The 19747-nt window shown below is 41.0% G+C and overlaps 1 protein-coding gene across 9 annotated transcripts in view; it reads left to right on the plus strand.

Moving 5' to 3' along the window:
* The window catches only part of shank3a (SH3 and multiple ankyrin repeat domains 3a), a 211121-nt gene that overhangs the window by 169767 nt on the left and 21607 nt on the right, over window positions 1–19747 (plus strand). For all 9 annotated transcript variants that reach the window (XR_005206500.1, XM_037766242.1, XM_037766244.1 and 6 more), the window contains 2 exons: window positions 15653–15728; window positions 19101–19183. Coding sequence is in view for 8 of the 9 variants with exons in the window: in XM_037766242.1 (XP_037622170.1) it covers window positions 15653–15728; window positions 19101–19183 (159 nt within the window). In the remaining variant the exon portion in view is untranslated. The remainder of the gene's footprint in view (window positions 1–15652; window positions 15729–19100; window positions 19184–19747) is intronic.

Genomic DNA, 19747 nt, shown 5'->3' on the forward strand with positions numbered 1-19747 from the left:
AACGTATTTGTGATATTCTGTAGTTATGGGTGATGCATTTTTCATTTGGTGGTTGTGATCAGTGATGTTTTTTGATGCATCACTCAGCTATGAAAATGATCAGCTGCTGATCATCATGACTTAAAGGGTATTACATTATTATTATGTTCATTATGAACAGTATCCTGGTATCTGTTTTGCTGTTGTCAGCTCTATTTCTTTATTTTAGTTTTTAAAACATTTAGGAATATTTTGGGTAGAATTAAAATGTTCAAAATGTTGCATGAAGATGTATAGGGCAAAATGCAGTACATACATAGATGCATACCTTCATCTTAGAGAGATTCATTTTTTTGTATTATTATTTATTATTATATACTCTATATACTTTTTGCCTTTATTGATAGTGATAGTGATAGTTATGAAAGGTGGATAAAGAGGGGATGACCTGCAGCAAAGGGCCACAGGTCAGATTCAAATCCCTGCTCTACCAGGTGAGGTACCAGGACGCCACAAGAGAGATTTATTTTGATAGTTACAGGGTTAATTTATGTGTTAGTCTGCTGACAGAGCATTTGCCGACTTGACAGGAACAACTCCAACTTCAACCCTTCACACCTAACACGATGAAAATGAATGTTTTCCTGTGTTAACATGGCCAGTGTTGGTAACACACCTTTTCCGTCTGCTTGCTACGGTAGAGACATGATATCGCTGTGCTATATTTTCAAGAGCGTCACCGTCATTTAAAAGGGAGCGTAACTAATTGATATATGCAGTTTCTCTGTTTCAGTACAGTCTAATCCAAGATCATGAAAACCAGAAAGCTAAAGACCAAATCTGTGATGGTGGCAGGATGAAATTTGAGCTGCTGCATATAAGAAATAAATAGACTGCTCTGATCTTCTAGTGCATCCTCATCCCTCATCAAGCCCCTTGTGCTCTCACAGTCACCTTGTCCATCTTCTGCTGTGAGTCACTATAGCTGCATTTCTACATTTGATGTCTTATTGTTCAGATTTATTCAGTCTGTAGTTTTAGTGTTCTCAAAGGTTAAACTGAGCAAGCTAATAAAAATAACAAAAAATATTAAAGCATTTGTCTTTCAGTGACAAACTACTCTCAGTTAAGTTCTCTCATGGAGCTATAAATGTATCCGTACAGACGCAGATTGCAAATCACGTAGATAGTGAGTTCAGTCAGAAACTCTCTAGTGGCGACTTGTAAAATGCAGAGTGAGTATGCAAACGCTGACACCACAGAGCAGTGCATGTGCACATGCATTCAAATGGGCACGTGTATGCTTATGCACATGCACACACACACTTCAGTTATTGTCTATATTCTGTGTGGAGTCAGCAGATAGATTAGCATAGCCAACTAATCCATCTTATTAGAAAGAGAGAGAGGGTATAAACCACAGGTTGGAAGACATGCCTTTGGTATTAAGGTTTAGCTGAGTCAGTGTTACAGACTGGCAGTTCAAGAGGAGTCCTGCCATTTACCCCCATAAAAAAAAATCCACATGAAGTGTCCTACAGTGACACATCTCAAGGTGTGTGTGTGGGAGTGTGTGTGTGTGTGTGTGTTTGTTTGTTCGCAGCAGAGTGATGGCCACTATCTGTACTTTTCATCAGAAGTCAGTCGGGTGTGTTGAGCCATCTCTCTCTCTCTGGAGGACAGATCCATATCAAATCATAATAGATGGCGATGCTATTTGGACGATGAATCAAAACTGAAGCAGGTCTCACAGTGGAGCAGAGACATATCACATTTGACAGCGGCCGCATCGGATGAGAGCGGGTCACCTGCAGACACACACACACACACACACACACACACACACACACAAATAAACAAGCACGTACACACACATGGGCAGGTTACTGCATTTCTCTCTGATAGCCAAGTCTATTTCACAGTCATGGCTGCTCTTGCACACCACATTCACCTGTAGTAGTCGCTGTTTTATGAGTAATCTGACACAGTTGGTTGAATCATTTTGTTTACATGAGCTGTTTCAATGCCATGACTTGACAGCGACTGTGTTTCACTGTTGTGGGTATCACGTCTAGAAAAGGTGGCAACACACACACACACACACACACACACAGTGATACCTGGCAGAGCTGTAAAGCATCCCTCTGACTGGGCATGACTAATCACACGCCCACCTTAACACCAAGGCACCCTTGTTTTTTTTTAGTTCCTCTCCCTCCCTCCCTCCATCTCTCTCTCAGCATCAGTCCCCAACTCTACTGTATGATTGGAAGATGGAAATTAAGAATCTCTTTTTGGATTTGAATAGTTTTGCTTAGACTGTTTTCTTCAGTTCAGTACAATATTTGGCCGATATAAGCATTGGAGGGAAAGAGATAGAAGCTTTGCACACAGCCCGGTAGGTGCTGGTAACTGCAAGTTGAACGTACTGTAATGTGCTGTATGTATCTCACAAACCTGAAGCAATTCTAATGTTGATAAAAAGATCCTTGATTAGGTGGAGTATGTGGCCACCACCACATTTTTTTTTTCTGCCGATATAAGCAGGTACATTTTGAACGGATAAAAAACGTGTGATTAATTTGCGATTAATCCCGATTAACTATGGACAATCATGCGATTAATCGGGATTAAATATTTTAACCGATTGACAGCCCTAATAAAAACCTGTAGATATTTAACATAATCACTGCACACCCTCGTGTCTACAGTGTAGGTGTTTATTTTTTGTCATATACACAGATTCACAGATTGAAACAACACCTAGGCTTATACTACACATCTACTAAACTTTCACTTTTCAACCTTGAATAACCTTAATCTAAACTAAACGTCTACAGAGAGATAGACATATAATATCTATTAAATGTATTATTTTCAATTAAGTGCCTTACTATTTTCAACGCAGTTGCCGTAAACTTTCAACTACCACAACAACAACAAAAAAATTCTGCCAAAAAAAAAATTTGCGCTGGTTAGGTGCTACTTGGCTGAAAAAGATATTTCAAAGGGGGTACATTATTAAAAAAGTTTGAGAACCACTGCTGTATATCATACAGCTGAGCTGACAGTGAGGGAAGTTCCAATGCATAACGCTACAGATTCGAGCGGTGACCTTGATGATTCAATACACTCAGTTCAGCTGGAGGATTCAGTGTTAAAGATACATTGCTGAATACTCCTAGCGAATACTCCTAGTCCCCTGCTTCCCTTCTCATTCCTGGAATATTTGTTTTGTTGTGTCTGTGTTTGTCTGAGTGCATCTCTGCTTGTCTTGACCTTGACTCAAAGGCGTGTCGTGATGAGCCGTCAAAGTGTTTGAAGAGCTTGTACAGTAGTCGCTTCTTGTTGTCTGAATTTGACTGAATTATTCAAGGCTTCCACTTTGACAGAGCGGAGGTATTTATAGCCGCTGGTCTCTGCCTCCGACACTTACACGGTAACAACGAGCCCCTCTGAAGGCTCTTCAACGAAAACCAACCAATTCTGTGAGAGGGGAGGAGGAAAACGAAAAGACAGCAGAGAAGTGAAATATATGCTGGAGTTGTTTGCTGGAGGCTGAAATAAAATGGGACATTTAGGCCAAAGACACTGGCACACAGTTTTCACTGCGACTCGTCCAGGAAGTCTTATTTTGCTCTCAAAACGAAGAAATCGGGGAAGTCTTCGCTGAGGAATTTCGAACAACCGTCTGCACAAAATGGGCATTTCAGGAGTGCTTTTAATCGTCTCTAGGCGAGAATGAGAGGGAGGCCAGGCCCGGCTCTTCTCCGTGACTCGAGCTGGGAGACGGACCAGTGGCAGGAGGAAGTTGTAAAGATAGAGTGGGGAAAAATGGACTGTTGTCCCGTCATGGTGTCAGATCTGCCTGTGATGTGTAGCAGGATAGACGGGGTGGTAACGGTCGTGAAGGCAGAGCATCCAAACTCCACATATCATGACCTGTACTGGGGTAAGTCACTCCCTGTCCACAACTCTGACGTCATCACACGACTCCTATAGAGGGCAAACAGATGGCTCACTTGAAGTCATACTGCATGTAATGTTGAAATGGTATCTTGTAGGAGAACCTAAAAATAGCCACCGTCTGTAAATGCGAGACACTTGCAAAATGACTCAGCATGAGGGGAAATGTAGTAAAGACAGAGGAGTAGTGTCTGTCTGCAAGCGTACAAACGTTTCCATTTTTAGAAGAGGACGGTGTGCACTACTACAAATTTAAGTGACTATGACTGAGAGCTGGAGTCAGTGCAAAAAAACAGCATTTGACTACTTGTCCAATACATATTTTACAACAAAGAACTCATTGAAGGTCTTCTCAATGTCCACTTAGATGATAATCGAAGGTCTTATTTTCTTTCCCTTTGTTCTTGCCATCCATTGCCTCCTCTTCATATCACGCCGCTCCACAGATGGAAAGTTTTTTTTGTTTTATTCTTGAACATTTTTATGTTTGTAATTGAATGTTCTTACTGGTGCGTTCCTTTTTAAATGTAGATATATCCCGATTATCGAATAAATTCCATTACTCAAGCGACCTTCTATTGGTCTAAATGAAATAAGAGAGGGCACATCTGGCATTTTAACTTCTAGAGCCGAGGGAAAACGTTGTCCAGCTCTCAGCTTTGATGAACTCTTTTCTTTTAGTGCTGGCGTTATTAGATCTCATCTCCTATTCTATTTTATTAAAAGCCTGTCTTGCGATGTCATTTTCTTAGTCTGTACTTTGATCAAAGCGCCTCGCTGAGTTTATATCCAGAAACTATCTCTGTCCCTCTCTCTCTCTCTTCGCCTCCCTTCTTGGCTTCTACAGTGTTTGACAGTAAGTCTTGATGTATGTATGTACGGCTCACCAGAGAAAACTCAAATCTGCAGACAAGCAGGATGAGACTGTCCTGACCAGAAACTCGACAGCATTGGTCGTTTGTTCAAACACATGAAACAGCTTATGTTTACCTTTGTTGACCTCTTGGGATTGTGTGAATAATTACTGTCCTTCAGTAGCAAAGGTGGAAGTAGTGTAACCTCCTAAGGACGAGGTCAAGGCTGATTACCAGAAACTGCAGTTTGCTGAACAACGATGACAGCCATGCCCATGATTTATTTATCCCTTAAAGTTGTGATTCTTAAGAATCAGTCCTGGTTCTGTTACCGTGGTAACAGCACATATGCTTCAATACTACAGGTCCCATAGTTCGGAGGGCAGCAAACGCTCCTTGAGCAGCTACTTTGTCAGAAATACAACAGAAAAGCAACTGGTGTATCTGTTTGCAGCACAACCAAACAAACACACATTGGTTTAATAAAGTAGTCAGTCCAATATAGCTGCAGCTGCAATCTGATTTCATGAGTATTTTTCCATACATGATAGCAGGTCATAGTAAAGCTGGTTACCTTGAGGAGTTGGAGGTGTGCAGCCTGTCGCCTGTAGCTCTTTGTCTAACAGCTCACTGTGGCTGCTCCTTCTCGTTCAACTGCTCCCAGCAAAACTTAAAAGGATCCGTTTTAAGAAAAATGACAAAAATTTATGTTGACTTGTTTGTTGGTGCATTATTTCTGAACCATCACGGTCAACGCTAACCATGGTGACAAATGTGTGTGTTACCTGTTGCTTCTTCACAATAAAAGCCACCTCGTGTTTCACCAGTTGAACACTTTTAATGTGAAGCAGCAGCAAGCAGGATGTAACGTTTGCATTTAAGTAGAGAGAAGCAAAGTGCTATAATCGTTAGAAAATGAAGACAACTGTGCACATTTTCAGACAGTCTCTCCTGGAAGGCATTCGTAGTGTTGCACTTGGATGTACACATGAAAAGTGAGCAAAATAGTTGTGTCAAAAATGAAAAAAGAGAGCTAAAGAAGTTCAAACCCTGACTCCTCACCTCCACAGCGGGCCATTTATGGCTAGAAGTGGATATGAATGTCAGATGGTCAGTATGGGACAGTTGCAGAAATCGTTGGACACAGCACCCCCAATTCCAACATCGGAAGGCGAAGGGGGAGGGAGTTTTCGAAGCTACTCCACCATCTAACACGCAGTTCTGATGGATTACAGTATACTGGCGCCATTAGTAGTAGCTTAATACATCTTTGACAAGGTGTAAAGAGAGGAAATAGTGAGGCTGGAAGAGCAACGATTAATTGATTAATCAACTAGTGGTCAACTATTAAATTAATCACTAACAATTTGGATAATCAATTACTCAGTTTGAGTAATTTAAAAAAGAAATTCTCTGATTTCAGCTTCTTAAATGTGAATATTTTCTGGTTTCTTTAGTCCTCTATGACAGTTAACTGAATATCTTTGAGTTGTGGACAAAACGACACATTTGAGGACGTCATCTTGAGCTTTGGGAAACACTGATCGTCATTTTTCACCATTTTCTGACATTTTATAGACCAAACAACTAATCGATTAATCAAGTAAATTATTGATGGCTAATCAAGAATGAAAATAATCGTTAGTTGCAGCCCAAGTCTGTTATCAATGAGACAAAATGCTGGATCATTTCCTGTGAGTTTCTCATGCGTGTGAAGGCAACTTTAATCCAGAGCTGGGATGGCGGACTCCGCCACAAACAATGAAAATGACTATATAGAGAGATGATAACAAATATTAAAACATTAAATAGCTATTGCAGGAAAACAATGAAAAAAATATACCATATACTGTATTATAAAACATTGGTTTGAACCTGAACAAACTAACCAGGACTTTTTGGCAGGTTACATTATTATACACTCTATTAGATGTTTTCTCAGTCGTCATCTGCTACCGTCCATTCAGTCTTGCATTTAATCTGTCTTTCCATTCTAACATTCCTTCTCTGTTTTTTCCTCCTCATCTTTTCTTTTTGTTCTGACACCCTCCACTTCACAGTTAATGAAGCTACCCTACATTCTCCTTGTCATGTCCATGTATGCACACAAATGGCTCGATGAAAAGATCTAGTAGTGCATCATGCCCGTATCAAAAGTGTGTGCTCATACAGATTAAGTTTTGTCACCTTTGATGTTGAATATTATCCTGCAGCTCCAAACCACGTGCATGGTTCATTTGAATTCCCATATATGTACAGAACAGATAGAGATTAAATTGATACAGAGCCTGCTTTTAGTCTTTCTTTTGTACTTTTCTTTCCCCTCAGTGTCCTCTCTATCACACTGTCCTATTGTGAGCATGACTAATTTCATCCAGGAATGAAAAAATAATTCACCTTTCTTTTAAAAGCCTTATTCAAGAATCGTTTGGTAGAGGAACAGAAAATCAAGAATAGACACAGGAAGATGAAGAGAGGGGGAAAAAGAAAATGAAGTCATTGCTTTGTCCTCTGTGCTGTGTGGAAGTGGGCTAGCCTTGTATCCACCTGCACGGTCCAGCAGCTCCCTGTTGGATCTGTGGAACGACAGGCACATTGTGTGACAGCACAAAAGAGGAAGATAAAGAGTATGATTCTGTCTTTATTTCTCTTTTGCCACTAGCATCTCCTCACAGGCTCGTGTGGCTCTCGGGGAGTTGTTCCACCGGAGAGTCCAGCATTGTTCTGATTAATTTAAACAGTGTTTTAGTATTCAAGGTGTAGGGAGCCCTCTGAGTTTACTACAACACAACATGAATGAGGAGGCAGAGAAGGAGAAAAGGAAAGGAGGGATGAGTGGGGGGGGTGTGGAAGGAAAGAATTAAAAAGTCAATGAGGCTCACTTGATGTGTGTGTGTTTGTGTGTGTGTGTGTGTGTGTGTTTGTGTGAGTGTGTGTGCATGTTTGTCTGCAGCTCTTATCAGTGGTAAAACAGCATAGGTTAATTCTCATTCAGCAGGGCTCAGAGACGGTGTGTGTGTGTTTGTGTGTCTGTGTTGCGTTTCCATGCATCTGTGTGTATGTGATGTAGCTCTTGCGTCCTTCAGACAAGGACGGTGAAGGTGTTACAATTTGTCCAGAATAGAGAAGCACTGTGAGCTGAGACGGCGACGTTCAGCTCTCAGAGATGTAGCAGGTTTAAACAGAAAGAGCGACAATTTTTACAACATGACATACAGCTTTATGTGCTAAATATGCTTTCGTCTCGACTATAACACACTGTGTTCACAGTTATCACCAGCGAGAACAGACTAACAGCTTATTCTCACATTTTTATGGATGAGTTATCACTCCCAACACGTAGAAACAAAACCGTTCCCACGCAGAGCGTTTATCTCTGGAAGTTAGTGAAAAATCAGTGCTGTCGGTAAATAGAAAGGAAAAACAACCTTTTTTTTAAGTTAAGCTACATTTTTATCATTCTTTGACATAAAGAGAAAGAAAACAAAGAGATTGATTTCTAGTCACATGGTGCTGAGAAGAAAAATATGACCTTGTGTTGCTTTTTTGTGGCACTGTAACCAACTTTTGTTGTCAATGGCAATTAAAAATGACCTCATGGGCCTTTACCATCACTGTTTTAATAAATCTTACTAAAATGAACTACTTTAACAAAACCTGTTGTACTAAGTAGTTATTACAGAGTGTTTTAGCAGTGCACCTCCCAGTATATGTGGCCAGTACAGTGATTTTATTTTCCTTGGACATTATGAGGTTGAGTTTTCTATTCGTAGTGCTGCAGCTGTAAGCATTAAAGCTGCAGTTGGTAACTTTTATCAAAAATAACTTTTTATTGTATTTGCTCTGTCACTATATTCTGATAGTAGTACATAAGACAGATAATCTGTGGAAAAAACACATTCCTCTGACTCCTTTTAGTGCTCCTAATGGCATTTGCAAGATTTCCCCGCGCCCGAAGGAAAACAACCAATCAGAGCTAAGGATTGTCTGACACGCTGTCAATCACTGCTCGTGACCTCAGATCAAATGTCTCAAATGTTTTCAGAAACATCTTGTAGTGTACTGTTCAGCTGTAAAATGAGAAAGTTTGTAACCTGGCCCCCATGTTGAAAACAGTCGAGCCAAAACCAAGCACCACACCACTTTCTCATTTTCCAGCTAAACAGTACACTACAAGATGTTTCTGAAAGCATTTGAGGCGAGAAATAGGCATTACAGTAACAGAATATTGATTCATGTTTGATCAGCGCTTCTTAGTTTGACCGTTTGATCGGAGTTCACAAGCTTCACGAGCAGCGATTGACATCGTTAGATACTGCTTGGCTCTGATTGGTTGTTTTCCTCCGGGCGCGGAGGAATCTCGCAAATGCCATTACTGTAGTTGCACTAAAAGAAGGCAGAGGAGCCTGATTAAATTAGACTTCTGCACCTCCTCCAGGCTCTGTTTTCAGGCTTTAAAAAATCTAGCCCGTGACGGGCAACTTTGGCCAATCACAGGTCATTTCAGAGAGAGAGCGTTCCTATTGGCTGTGCTCCGGCTGGTGGGCAGTGCTTGGTATCTCCTCAACTGATCCCAACATGGGTCACAAATGTTCTCATTTTACAGCTGAACAGTTCACTACAAGATGTTTCTGAAAACATTTGAGGCGAGAAATAGGCATTACAGTAACAGAATATTGATTCATATTTGATCAGCGCTGCCTAGTTTGACCGTGTCATCGGAGTTCACAAGCTTCAAGAGCAGTGATCGACAGCGTTAGATACAGCTCGGCTCTGATTGGTTGTTTTCCTCCGGTCTGTGAAATCTTGCAGATGCCATTAGGAGCACCGGAGGACACCGGAGGAACATGATTTTATACATTTTATAAAAATAACTTTTTTTTTAATCACATTTGCTCCATTTCTACCCACTGCCGCTCTAACCACTTGATCACAAAGAAGCTGACCTGAGTTAATCCCCTCAAAGACTTTGTGTTCATACCGAACCTGCATGGTGCCATTAAAAGGAACTTGAAGTCTTGTTTGTTTATGTGGTACGACACTGCCAGTTAAACATCTGGTGCCTGAAGAGTCCGTCTGCTTCCAGGTGACGTGTGGTGCTGTTTGTTTACGGTGCGTACACAAAGCAGATAAGTCACAGGGTTATACGATGTGAATTAGTGATTAATTCAGGAGCTATTATAGAAGCTTATTGCTCTACAGAACATGTTGTCTCCTTACTCTGATTCATTTTGTGCGCTGTTATTTATGCCCAGAACTATTTAATATAACTCTCATATCCAGATATGATCCAGATATATTCTTTATGAGCCTCGTGAGCTCTTCATGGCCACCAGAAAAGATACTTTAAAGCTTTCAGGAGTGAAAAAGTAGCATCAGTCGCTGTCAGTCAAAAGAATTTGGTAGCTTTTTCCTGCTAGTCCAAATATAGTAACTTTAATGATGCAGGATTATAATTCTGTCCAATGCATGAGTTACTTCTCAGACAATTATGCCCCTTATGTTTGGAAGTAAGTACTGTAAGTAAGGAAGTGTAAACCGACCTGCAGGTGTCTTAATGTACAGTGTCTGCTGTGAGTTATTTTGACCAGCAGGTGCCCCTAGTGCATTCCTGAAGCCTTGGATGCTCAACACAAGTGGCTGGAAAGCCTCAATGCTTCAGTAAGCTCTTTTACTCCTATACTCTTTTTTTCATATAAACTGCTTTCGCTGTCATCTGAAATGTGGAATTTATTACCTCCTTTGCAAGAGAGAATTCCTCCCAGGAAAGACCAACTAAGCGCCAGGTGTTTTGAAGAGAAAATGTAAGAGCTTTAATGAGCTTGAGTGTAGAAGTGAGTGCTGCTGTGTCGTATCAGTCTGTGATAGAGACGGGTTGTACCTATAATATCTATCTATGTCTGTCCATCAGCAAGTAGTTCAAAATACAACTTGACCAAATTTGACTTTTTTCTACATTTCATGTGCTACACATTGTTTTTCCATCACCGCCATCTGTGTTTCTGTCACCAGATGCAGCATCTATACCGTCTTAATGAAGATGCCATTATCTCCAGATCTCTTATTAAACCTCATTCTGAGGCCAACTCCTAATGTGCACTCGCAGGCAATCGTCCCTCATGTTGTTTTCAGAGGGAAATGACCTTCCTCTCTTGCTACAGAGGGAGACTGTGTCTGTGAAGCAGCATGCCGTTATACTTTGCTGTTTCTTTATTTTTTTATATGTTTTGCTAATGCTCGTTATTTTTCTTTTCTTCTTTTATTTGTTTGTTTTTTTATCTTTGTCTGAAAAAAAAAAACTGTAGCTCTTTCAATATTGTGTGAGTGGTTTGAAGGAGAACAGAACCCAAAAGACTGTTTTATCTGGACATCAATAATATCTCCAAACTGGAAATCGTTGGTAATGTGCTTTATTTTAACACGACTGTATATCAAAGAGTTTGCTGAGTAACATCCCAGCGAGTGCATGATTGTCTTTTTTTCTCTGGAATCTCTTCCAGCACTTATCTGCCCCTCTGACAGCCCAGATGTTGTAGCTCTGCTTCAGATTGGAAGATGCTTCTCCTCGTGTTATTCCCATCTGGTGCTAAACAATGACCTCCTGTACTAGCAAGCAAACCAAAAAATAATAATGATAAACCCTCCAAATGTAAATGAACGTAAACAACAGCCTTTATTTACAGTGGAGGCACCTTTGTCAGGTCTCACATTCCCTGCCTGTGTGTGTGTGTGTGTGTGTGCGGTATGATAAATGGAAGTGGAGTTTAGGTTATCTGTGCTATCAGGGCCCTGCCTTTAGATGCTCCTGGGCTGTACAAAATAGATGACAACTGTGATGAATGAGCTGCATTTCACACTCTTAGACTGCATCTGGTATCACATGGTGTGCACACACACACATACTGTACATACACAAATGCATATACCACTCAGACACACAAAATACTGCGTGCACATTCAAACTCACTAACTCCCAAAAGTATCCAGCATTTGGCTGATTTTATTTTTCTTTTGTCCTTTTTTTTTTAAACGAGGGCTTTTTGATGACATGTGAGGCTAAATGAGTACGTAGGGCTGTAATAGACTGACTCTAAATATCCAGCAGAAGACAAATGATGATTCATCTACAACTTTCTGCCCAAATATCACCTCTTCTTTCATCTCTTCTTCCCTTCGACAACCCGTGCTAACAAAATGCCACGTCTTTTCCTCTCCTCTCTTTTCCGCCTTACCTCCTCTGATAACCGATAAACTCACAGAAACACCCACTCAGCTTTCTTAAATGCTCAAATACTCTTGATCAATCTACTATTTTGTTTTGTTGTTGTTGTTTTTGTGAGGAAATGCTGTTCATTTTCTCACAACTACTTTCCCTTAACCTGCCTTTTCCACTTCTATTTTATGGTAGTTTGTGATTTTGCATTAGGGCTGCATCTAACGATTATTTTCATTGTCCATCAATCTGTTGATTATTTTCTCCATTAAAATGGTGAAAAGGTTGATCAATGTTTCCCAAAGCCTAAGTTGACGTCCTCAAATGTCTTGTTTTGTCCACAACTCAAAGATATTCATTTTACTGTCATAGAGGAGTAAAGAAACCAGAAAATATTAACAATTGAGAAGCTGCAATCAAAGAATTTTGACCTTTTTTTTTCTTAAAAAATTATTCAAACTGGTTAATTAAAAGAGTCGGTGATTGATTTAATAGTTGACAACTAATCGATTAACCGATTGATTGCTGCAGCTCTATTTTGTATTTTTCACGTCTTTGTACAATCGTCCTTGTCATCCAGGTTGTAAGATATCCGAGCAAATTAAAAGCAATTCACTGAGCTTTCTTTTGGCAGTGAAGAAAGCTAAAGAAACAGGGTCTGATTGGAGGGAAGGGGTGGTTGGTGACACCACTTATCTGCTGCTACAACGTTGCTATAACATCATTACCTCGGCAGTTTTCCAATGCACCTATAAACCCAGTCTATAGGGAAGTGGGTGCCAAATGAAAGATGCCCTCTGCGCAGGTGTTCTCAACCACCCCCTCATCCATAAAAGCTGAGGAAATGCTGAAAAAGACAATTCAGTTGAACAACTAAAAGTTGTCCAGTGGATTCATTTCTCATAATTACTTTTGTCCACCCTCAGAGAACAGACATGAAACTTGTTGCATTCAATTGTGGGTTGTTTGTGTGGGTGGAGAGAGCAGTAATTGATAGCGTAGTTAGAGCAAGACAGCGAGAGAGGTCTCAGCATAGAAAATATAAGACGTGTCCCCTGAATGCAGACGCTGCTATTGCTTTTGCTTTTTCAAGCTGAGTTTCCCCCTGTATTATTGATCACTGCAGCAAGATTATGACTCAAACTAGAAAGAATCACATGCTTTCTTCTCCCGATGGACTGAACCCCAAACTTGATGTTTGATGTTGACGTTCAATAAGCCGTCAAATTTGTTTGTGGCTGCACTGCAAATTATATTAATACGTCCGTTTGTGGCTGATAATTCATGAAAATAACAATAAATACACCCCAAAATAGTTCCAGACTTGGAAATTTGATCACCAAAAGTTTTTTTTTTGACCATGAAAAATGATTTGGGGGAAAAAATGTCCTTTCAACTAAGCCACAAGTTAAATACATATATATTATATCATCCCAGCCAGTGACCGAGGAGGTGACTCACAGACCAATTGACTGTGTTTCTCGCTTTTGGAAGAGATGGGCCTTGTTTTCAAATAGGCAAAGCTCAGCTTTGTAACGTAGGGCGCTTTCATTAAAACAGCCTCCCTCCTGTGAGGGAGTAGTGAGGGAAGAAGAGGAAAGCTACACATTCGCAATCATGCTGAAACAAATGAATGTGTGAGAATCACAGAGATTGAGAGGATGAAGAACACAGCAGCACAAGTAAACAAGATTATAATAGAACGGCAGACGGAGAAAATGAGAAGGAAGGTGAGAGAGGTAGAGCAGAGGAGGAATGGTTCAGAGTTTGAAGTGCTAAATCCTTTTCTTTTTTTTATTGTTTTTGCCCTTCTGGTGTGTCACCAAGTGTCAGTGGATGCAGTTATCAGAGCTTCAAGTTGCTCTCGGCTGACAGCCTGTCACTCACGCACACAGTCAAGATGGACAGGCTAAAGTGGATCTGAGGATACCAGCCACTTCAAATCTGCTCACTCACTTTGATGTCTTTCCCCTTTTTCGCTCTTTACATGTCTCTTTCTTTCTCATACATACGTACACAGGGTATCTCAAACAGCTTGATGCATTGCCTTTATTAGATAGCGGACAGTAAAAGTGACAGGAAACAGAGAAGCTGGGGGACGTGCGACCAAGGTTACAAGCCAGACTCGTGGCTTTGTGCCATGTGTCTCACATCAGCACCAGGACGCCCCTCGCTCTCACAGCTTTGTCCAATTAAGAGTTTGTGTGTGGCCTGAAAGGTTCTCGGGGTGTGTAGTCAGCAGATTGCTGTTTAGTGGAGGTGCAGTGTGTATTATTGGGGTGGGGAGAGGGCATCGATCTCTATCAGCACTCCCATAGGATAAATCCACCCACATGCTGACAGGAACCACACACACACACACACTATATTAATTGAGCTCAACACAGTCCCCATTCTAGTGCATTTGCCCGCTTTAAGATAGACACTTTAAAGCCTGTTTCAAAGACAAAAAAATTACCATGGAACAATTATACTCTGGTAGGTTATGATAAATGAAGCATGTTAATGATAATTACTTCTCTGCGGTGGCTTAATTTCTCTCTGTGCTAACTGAATTAAATTTTTGCTGACATTTTTATACTAACATGCAAAGAGCTGGGGCGGAAACAGCCTTGACATTTTGGGATTTTTTTGTGGATTTGTAAAAAAGTCACTAGCAGAAATTAATCAAAAAATGTAATTGTGTCCTTCCTAAATCATATTTAAGGAGTGCATTCCTGGGATTCAACTCATTTACTCATTTCTGTGACAAAATACTGAAAGAACACCACACACTGGCAAAATGTGGCTGACCTTGCTTTCAAGACACGGCACTAGGATGACGTGTGGGTAATTGCAAGAGATTCCTCTGATATGAAATCATAACGATAATGTAGTCAAACTTTGATTCTGTGTGAGGCCTTGTAGGTAAAGTAAAACCAAGTGTATTTTCTTTTTTCACAGTTTAAATATCTTCTCTCTTTAAATCACTCTACATCAGTGGTTCTCAACCAGGGGTCCGGGGACCCCCAGGGGTCCTTGAAGGAGTTCCAGGGGGTCCCCAGAAAAAAATGGGGAATAGTATATTTTCACTATTTAATTCACCATAGAAGTAAGTAAGTAAGTAAGTAAGTAAGTAAGTAAGTAAAGCTTTATTTATATAGCACCTTTTAAAACACACTGTTACAAAGTGCTTCACACACAAATGAAACATCAAACAATGATAAAAACAAAGAAAAACTACAATATGAAACAGAAACAATGAGAAACAGACTAAACTAAAACAGACAAACACACATGTGGATGAGGCCTATAAAAAAAACGCTTGCCTATAGAGATGTGTTTTTAGAAGCTGCTTAAAGTGAGTCATAAGAATGATTATTCTGATCGTAGGTTTCCCTTCCTCCGTGGTTATCTCAACTGTAGTTGGTCTTAATGTTATCTAACAACCAAAATCTTTTCAGATGTGTATCAATTTAGGGGTCCTTGACACGGAAAATGTTGAGAACCACTGCTCTACATAATACCTAAAGCAGTACTTATATACACACAAAAAATACCAGATGAGTGAATAACTTTTAAACTTAAATACACTATGTCGACCTAATATGAAAACATTTATCAATTTTAAATTAAAAAAGGCATTTAATGTGTTTTGCAGAGACCCGGGAGGACCGCACTAAGAGACTGTTCAGACACTACACTGTGGGATCCTACGACAACTTCACCTCATACAGGTACAGCCTCTCTCCTTGTACTATCATGCTACATAGGCCATGTGTATTAGTGTATACTGTACTGCACAAACGCTACTGGTCGTATCACAGAGTGCTTCCTTACCTGAACCGGGGTGATGAAGTCCATGTGAGAAGGTGTTGGAGTGCTATGGAACTGCTGCCATCTAAAGGCATAAGGCTGCTAGTGCACTCAGTTCTAATGTAAAATGCTCATGAAATGGTATTGCATAACTCTTGCACACACATGCATAATATATACTTGCACAGGCATGGTTGTGTGCTTCATATTTCTATGATTTGCTGCCAGGAAGTTCTTATTCAATCTGTTTAATGTTTTATTTTTTTTAGTCCAAGTCTTTATTTTCTTTTTTGCCGTCCCCGTCTCAAGCTGACATTTATTGTGTCGAGAGTGTCAGTGCTCCCCCTCTTCTAAATCAGATTTGTTATTTGCGAGTGGAGTAGCAAGCTATGTGTGGATTTGTTATGATGCAAATTCTGTCTTTAATGCCACCGAGTGTCAGTTTGAGACACGGCGCTAGTCTGAGTGAGCATTGTTCCTACCCACTTTCTCAGCCTTTTATAAAATGTCAAGTTCTTGCCTTCTAGGTTTTAGTTGGATTAAATGTCATCTCTGTTACCAGAGCTCCAGGTTTGTAGAATAAGCATTTCCACAGTCACACAAGCCTGTGATAGTCTACGTATATGAGGCATTGCGTGGTATGTAGCCTATAGGGGGGATGGCAGGTAGCACCTTTAACCAAATATAGATTAGTTGAGAACTTGAGAAATAGAAAAATAAGTACATTTCTTGTTGCTTTCTAGAGGTGTCGCAGTAAAACATGAACACAAAATCACAGCAGGTTACAGCTATGAACATATGAGTCTGTATAAAATACCAGTTGCACATGCCAGCAGAAGGCCAAGGTAGGACAGAAACGTATTGAGTTACAATTTCTTATATAGATGTCTGAACTGCAGCCTGAGGAATATTAGAATCACAAATGTCAAGAGGACAGGTTTATTTTGAGGAAACATTTACCGTTTTAAATTGTGAGTCTTACATCAGAGTTGTTTCTTTATTGAGTTATGTAGGCGGATAGAGATTCTGAACAAGGACAGCAAGCGTATTGCATTAATGCGGCATTTTGGGGGCATAGAGCAGAGATGAAAGCGTAGTGAATAAAAGGGTTCGGACTGAAACAGAGCATCTTGCTTAACCAACACAGTTTTCTGTGCATAACATTTGATGCAAAAGTGGATAGATAGTTTTTTTTTATGAAACCAAACCTCTGACCTCCCTCCTGCAGAAAGGTTTGTTTCGGGTCTCCTGGCTCCAGCAGCAGGAGCTCTGTTTTCCCTTGGTAAGTCTAAGAGAGTGGAGTGTAACTAGGCTAATGGAGACTGCAGCCGCCTACTGAGTTGCAACCTGAACACCAGCCCTTTGCATCCGCCTCAGCTGTGAGGTAGTATGCTGAAATTCACAAAATACTACAAAACATCCTGGCTTTTGTTGAGGTGTTCAGGCTGTAAACCGGCAGCAGGCCCCTCTGTCAAAGTGTGGTGTGAAAAGACCGGAAGATACGCCGCAATTTTTGTTTGTGTACATCAAGTTTAAGATAAGAAATAGTCATTATTTGTAGATTAAAACCAACTCATTCTTACCTCCTGAACATTCCCAGTCAGTTTGATGAGAAGGACATGTGATCTGAATATCTTTTGCACGCACATCCGGCCGCCATGCTGATATTCGCTTTGCTGCTAAAGACTGCCGTACTAACTCTGCTCTGGTTTTGGCTCACAGGTTTTTTGGACACAGTTTGCAAAAAAATGTAACATTGAAGTGTGTGCAGTGCAGCGCAGGTTAACACCATCTAACAGCCTCCACCCCTCAACACTCACCCAAATCAGGCAGTGATGAAGTGCTCACTTACTTTTGCCTCCTATTCCCTCTGTCATTAGTCAGGGGATAATATTGCATCTCAGCCATCTCTGTCAGTTTCTTTAGCGGAAGCCCTCCACACCCTCCACAGCTGCAGTCTCATCTGAGGGATCAGCCAGAAGATTGATTCACTCTTAGGTTTTATCCCAAAGATACTTCAATCACGAGGACTCTCTCTCTCTCGCTCTCACGCTCTCACTCGTTGTCTCTCTATCTGTGTGTGTGTGTCTCTCTCTCCCTCTCAAAACACTAATACAACCCCTGGACATCCTGAGCTGTGGTTGTTTGCTTGGCTTTTAACTTGGCTGTGGCCGAAAAATCTTTTTTGCTGAGGAAAGTTCCTAACGGAGTGAAATGACCCGGAAGTATCCAAGTAGCAGCCGTGTTGAGAGCTGTTTCAAATCCTCTAAATGCTAAGGAAAGGAGCTTCAATGCTTCCTTTTATTATCTCCTTTAGCATAGGATACACTGGACCATCCTTTACCAAAGGAAAGGAGATAATAACATCCCACAATTCTTTGCGGCCGCAACATTTATAGCCATAGAACCATTTCGTTCACTTTGTTTTTAATTACTTATTTATTTCGAACATGTAAAACAAAACAAGAATAACAACAGTAAACATATAGCAAACTGTCAATAAACAAATAATCCTTATAAATAAATATTACATGTCTGAAAAGGAGTAGGAAGAAGTATACATTTAATGGTTCTCCCCCTTCTCCATAACTCAAACAATAACTCATTATTTATCATATAAACTTTGTGGTAGCCTATAGGTTATTCCTTTTTATTTCATTTCAATTCCAACCTTGGTTAATGAACTGATATTTTTTCACCGGTTGTCCACATTTGATGAGATGATCCTTTATTATATGTTGACGTAAAGTGTTGCAGCAGCAGAAGGACCTGCGGTATCTCTCTTTCACACAGCGCGGGTGAAGCAGCCTGTTACTGATTTAATACCGCATGGGGCGAACTTGCGCCTTTTTGTAGTCCATCTTTGGAACATTGTAGTTTCACCACGGCAGACCCGCGTCATTAACATCCACCGCCGTCGCATCATAATTACAGAGCCTAGTGGAAGTGCAGTCGGATTCTCCTCACATTCAGTCCTTCTGAGTTCTCCTTCACATCTTTCCTCGACCTAGTGACGTTTTCCATCGAGGTCAAGGATTAGGAAAAGACATTAGGATGTCATTTTTGACTTTTCGACCACAGCCGTTGATTGGTTAATAGGAAAAGGAAGTACAGGTGGGCGTTTGTGTGAGTGTGTGTGCCTCCGTCTCCTCCCATTTATCAACCCCCCCACCCACCCGCCCACCGACGACCCTCTTTACTCTCGTGCCCTCCCTTTCGCCCCTCTCTCTTTGTGTGTGTGTGAGGATGGTGTTGGACTCATACCTGCTCTCCCTCTGCTCTCTCCTTCACAGTGACTATATCATAGAGGAGAAGAATGCTGTTTTACAGAAGAAAGAAAATGAGGGGTTTGGCTTTGTCCTGCGGGGAGCCAAAGGTGAGACACACACACACACACACACACACACACACAGACACACACTTTCACATTCACCACCTGGCTGTTTTCAACGTGTGAGAGTTCTGATGCGAGAAATAGTTTGTTGATCTGAGTCACTGAGTACGGCTCAGTCTGTATTGTTACTGTGTGAGTCAACAACACGACCGGCTTTGGTCAACACTCAGCTTGTATACTCAGATGCACTGTGTGTGTGTGTGTGTGTGTGAGAGTGTGTGTGTGTGTGTGTGTAGAGCCCCATTGGTGGCGTCATCCTTGGCTGAGCTGTCGGCTAGCTGTCCCATCTGTTCCCCACACATGGCGTTCAGCTTTAGTAGAGTCACACTCCTCTCTCCCCTCCTCTCATCTTTGCTCTGTCTGTCCTTGTTTTTTGCTCCACTCTCTGCTCTCCTCCTTCACATCCTCCCCGTCCATTTATCCTCTCAAAATACTGTTTTCACGCAATCGCTTTCATACCTTCCACGTTTGAAGCGACGTCGCCTCTCGACTCCATCCCCCCGTCGTCGCAAATTCATTTTTTACTCACACACGTGCCAGCCCTCC

This window comes from Sebastes umbrosus, chromosome 4 (genome assembly GCF_015220745.1).
Source record: "Sebastes umbrosus isolate fSebUmb1 chromosome 4, fSebUmb1.pri, whole genome shotgun sequence".
In the NCBI taxonomy this organism is placed as follows: Eukaryota; Metazoa; Chordata; class Actinopteri; order Perciformes; family Sebastidae; genus Sebastes; species Sebastes umbrosus.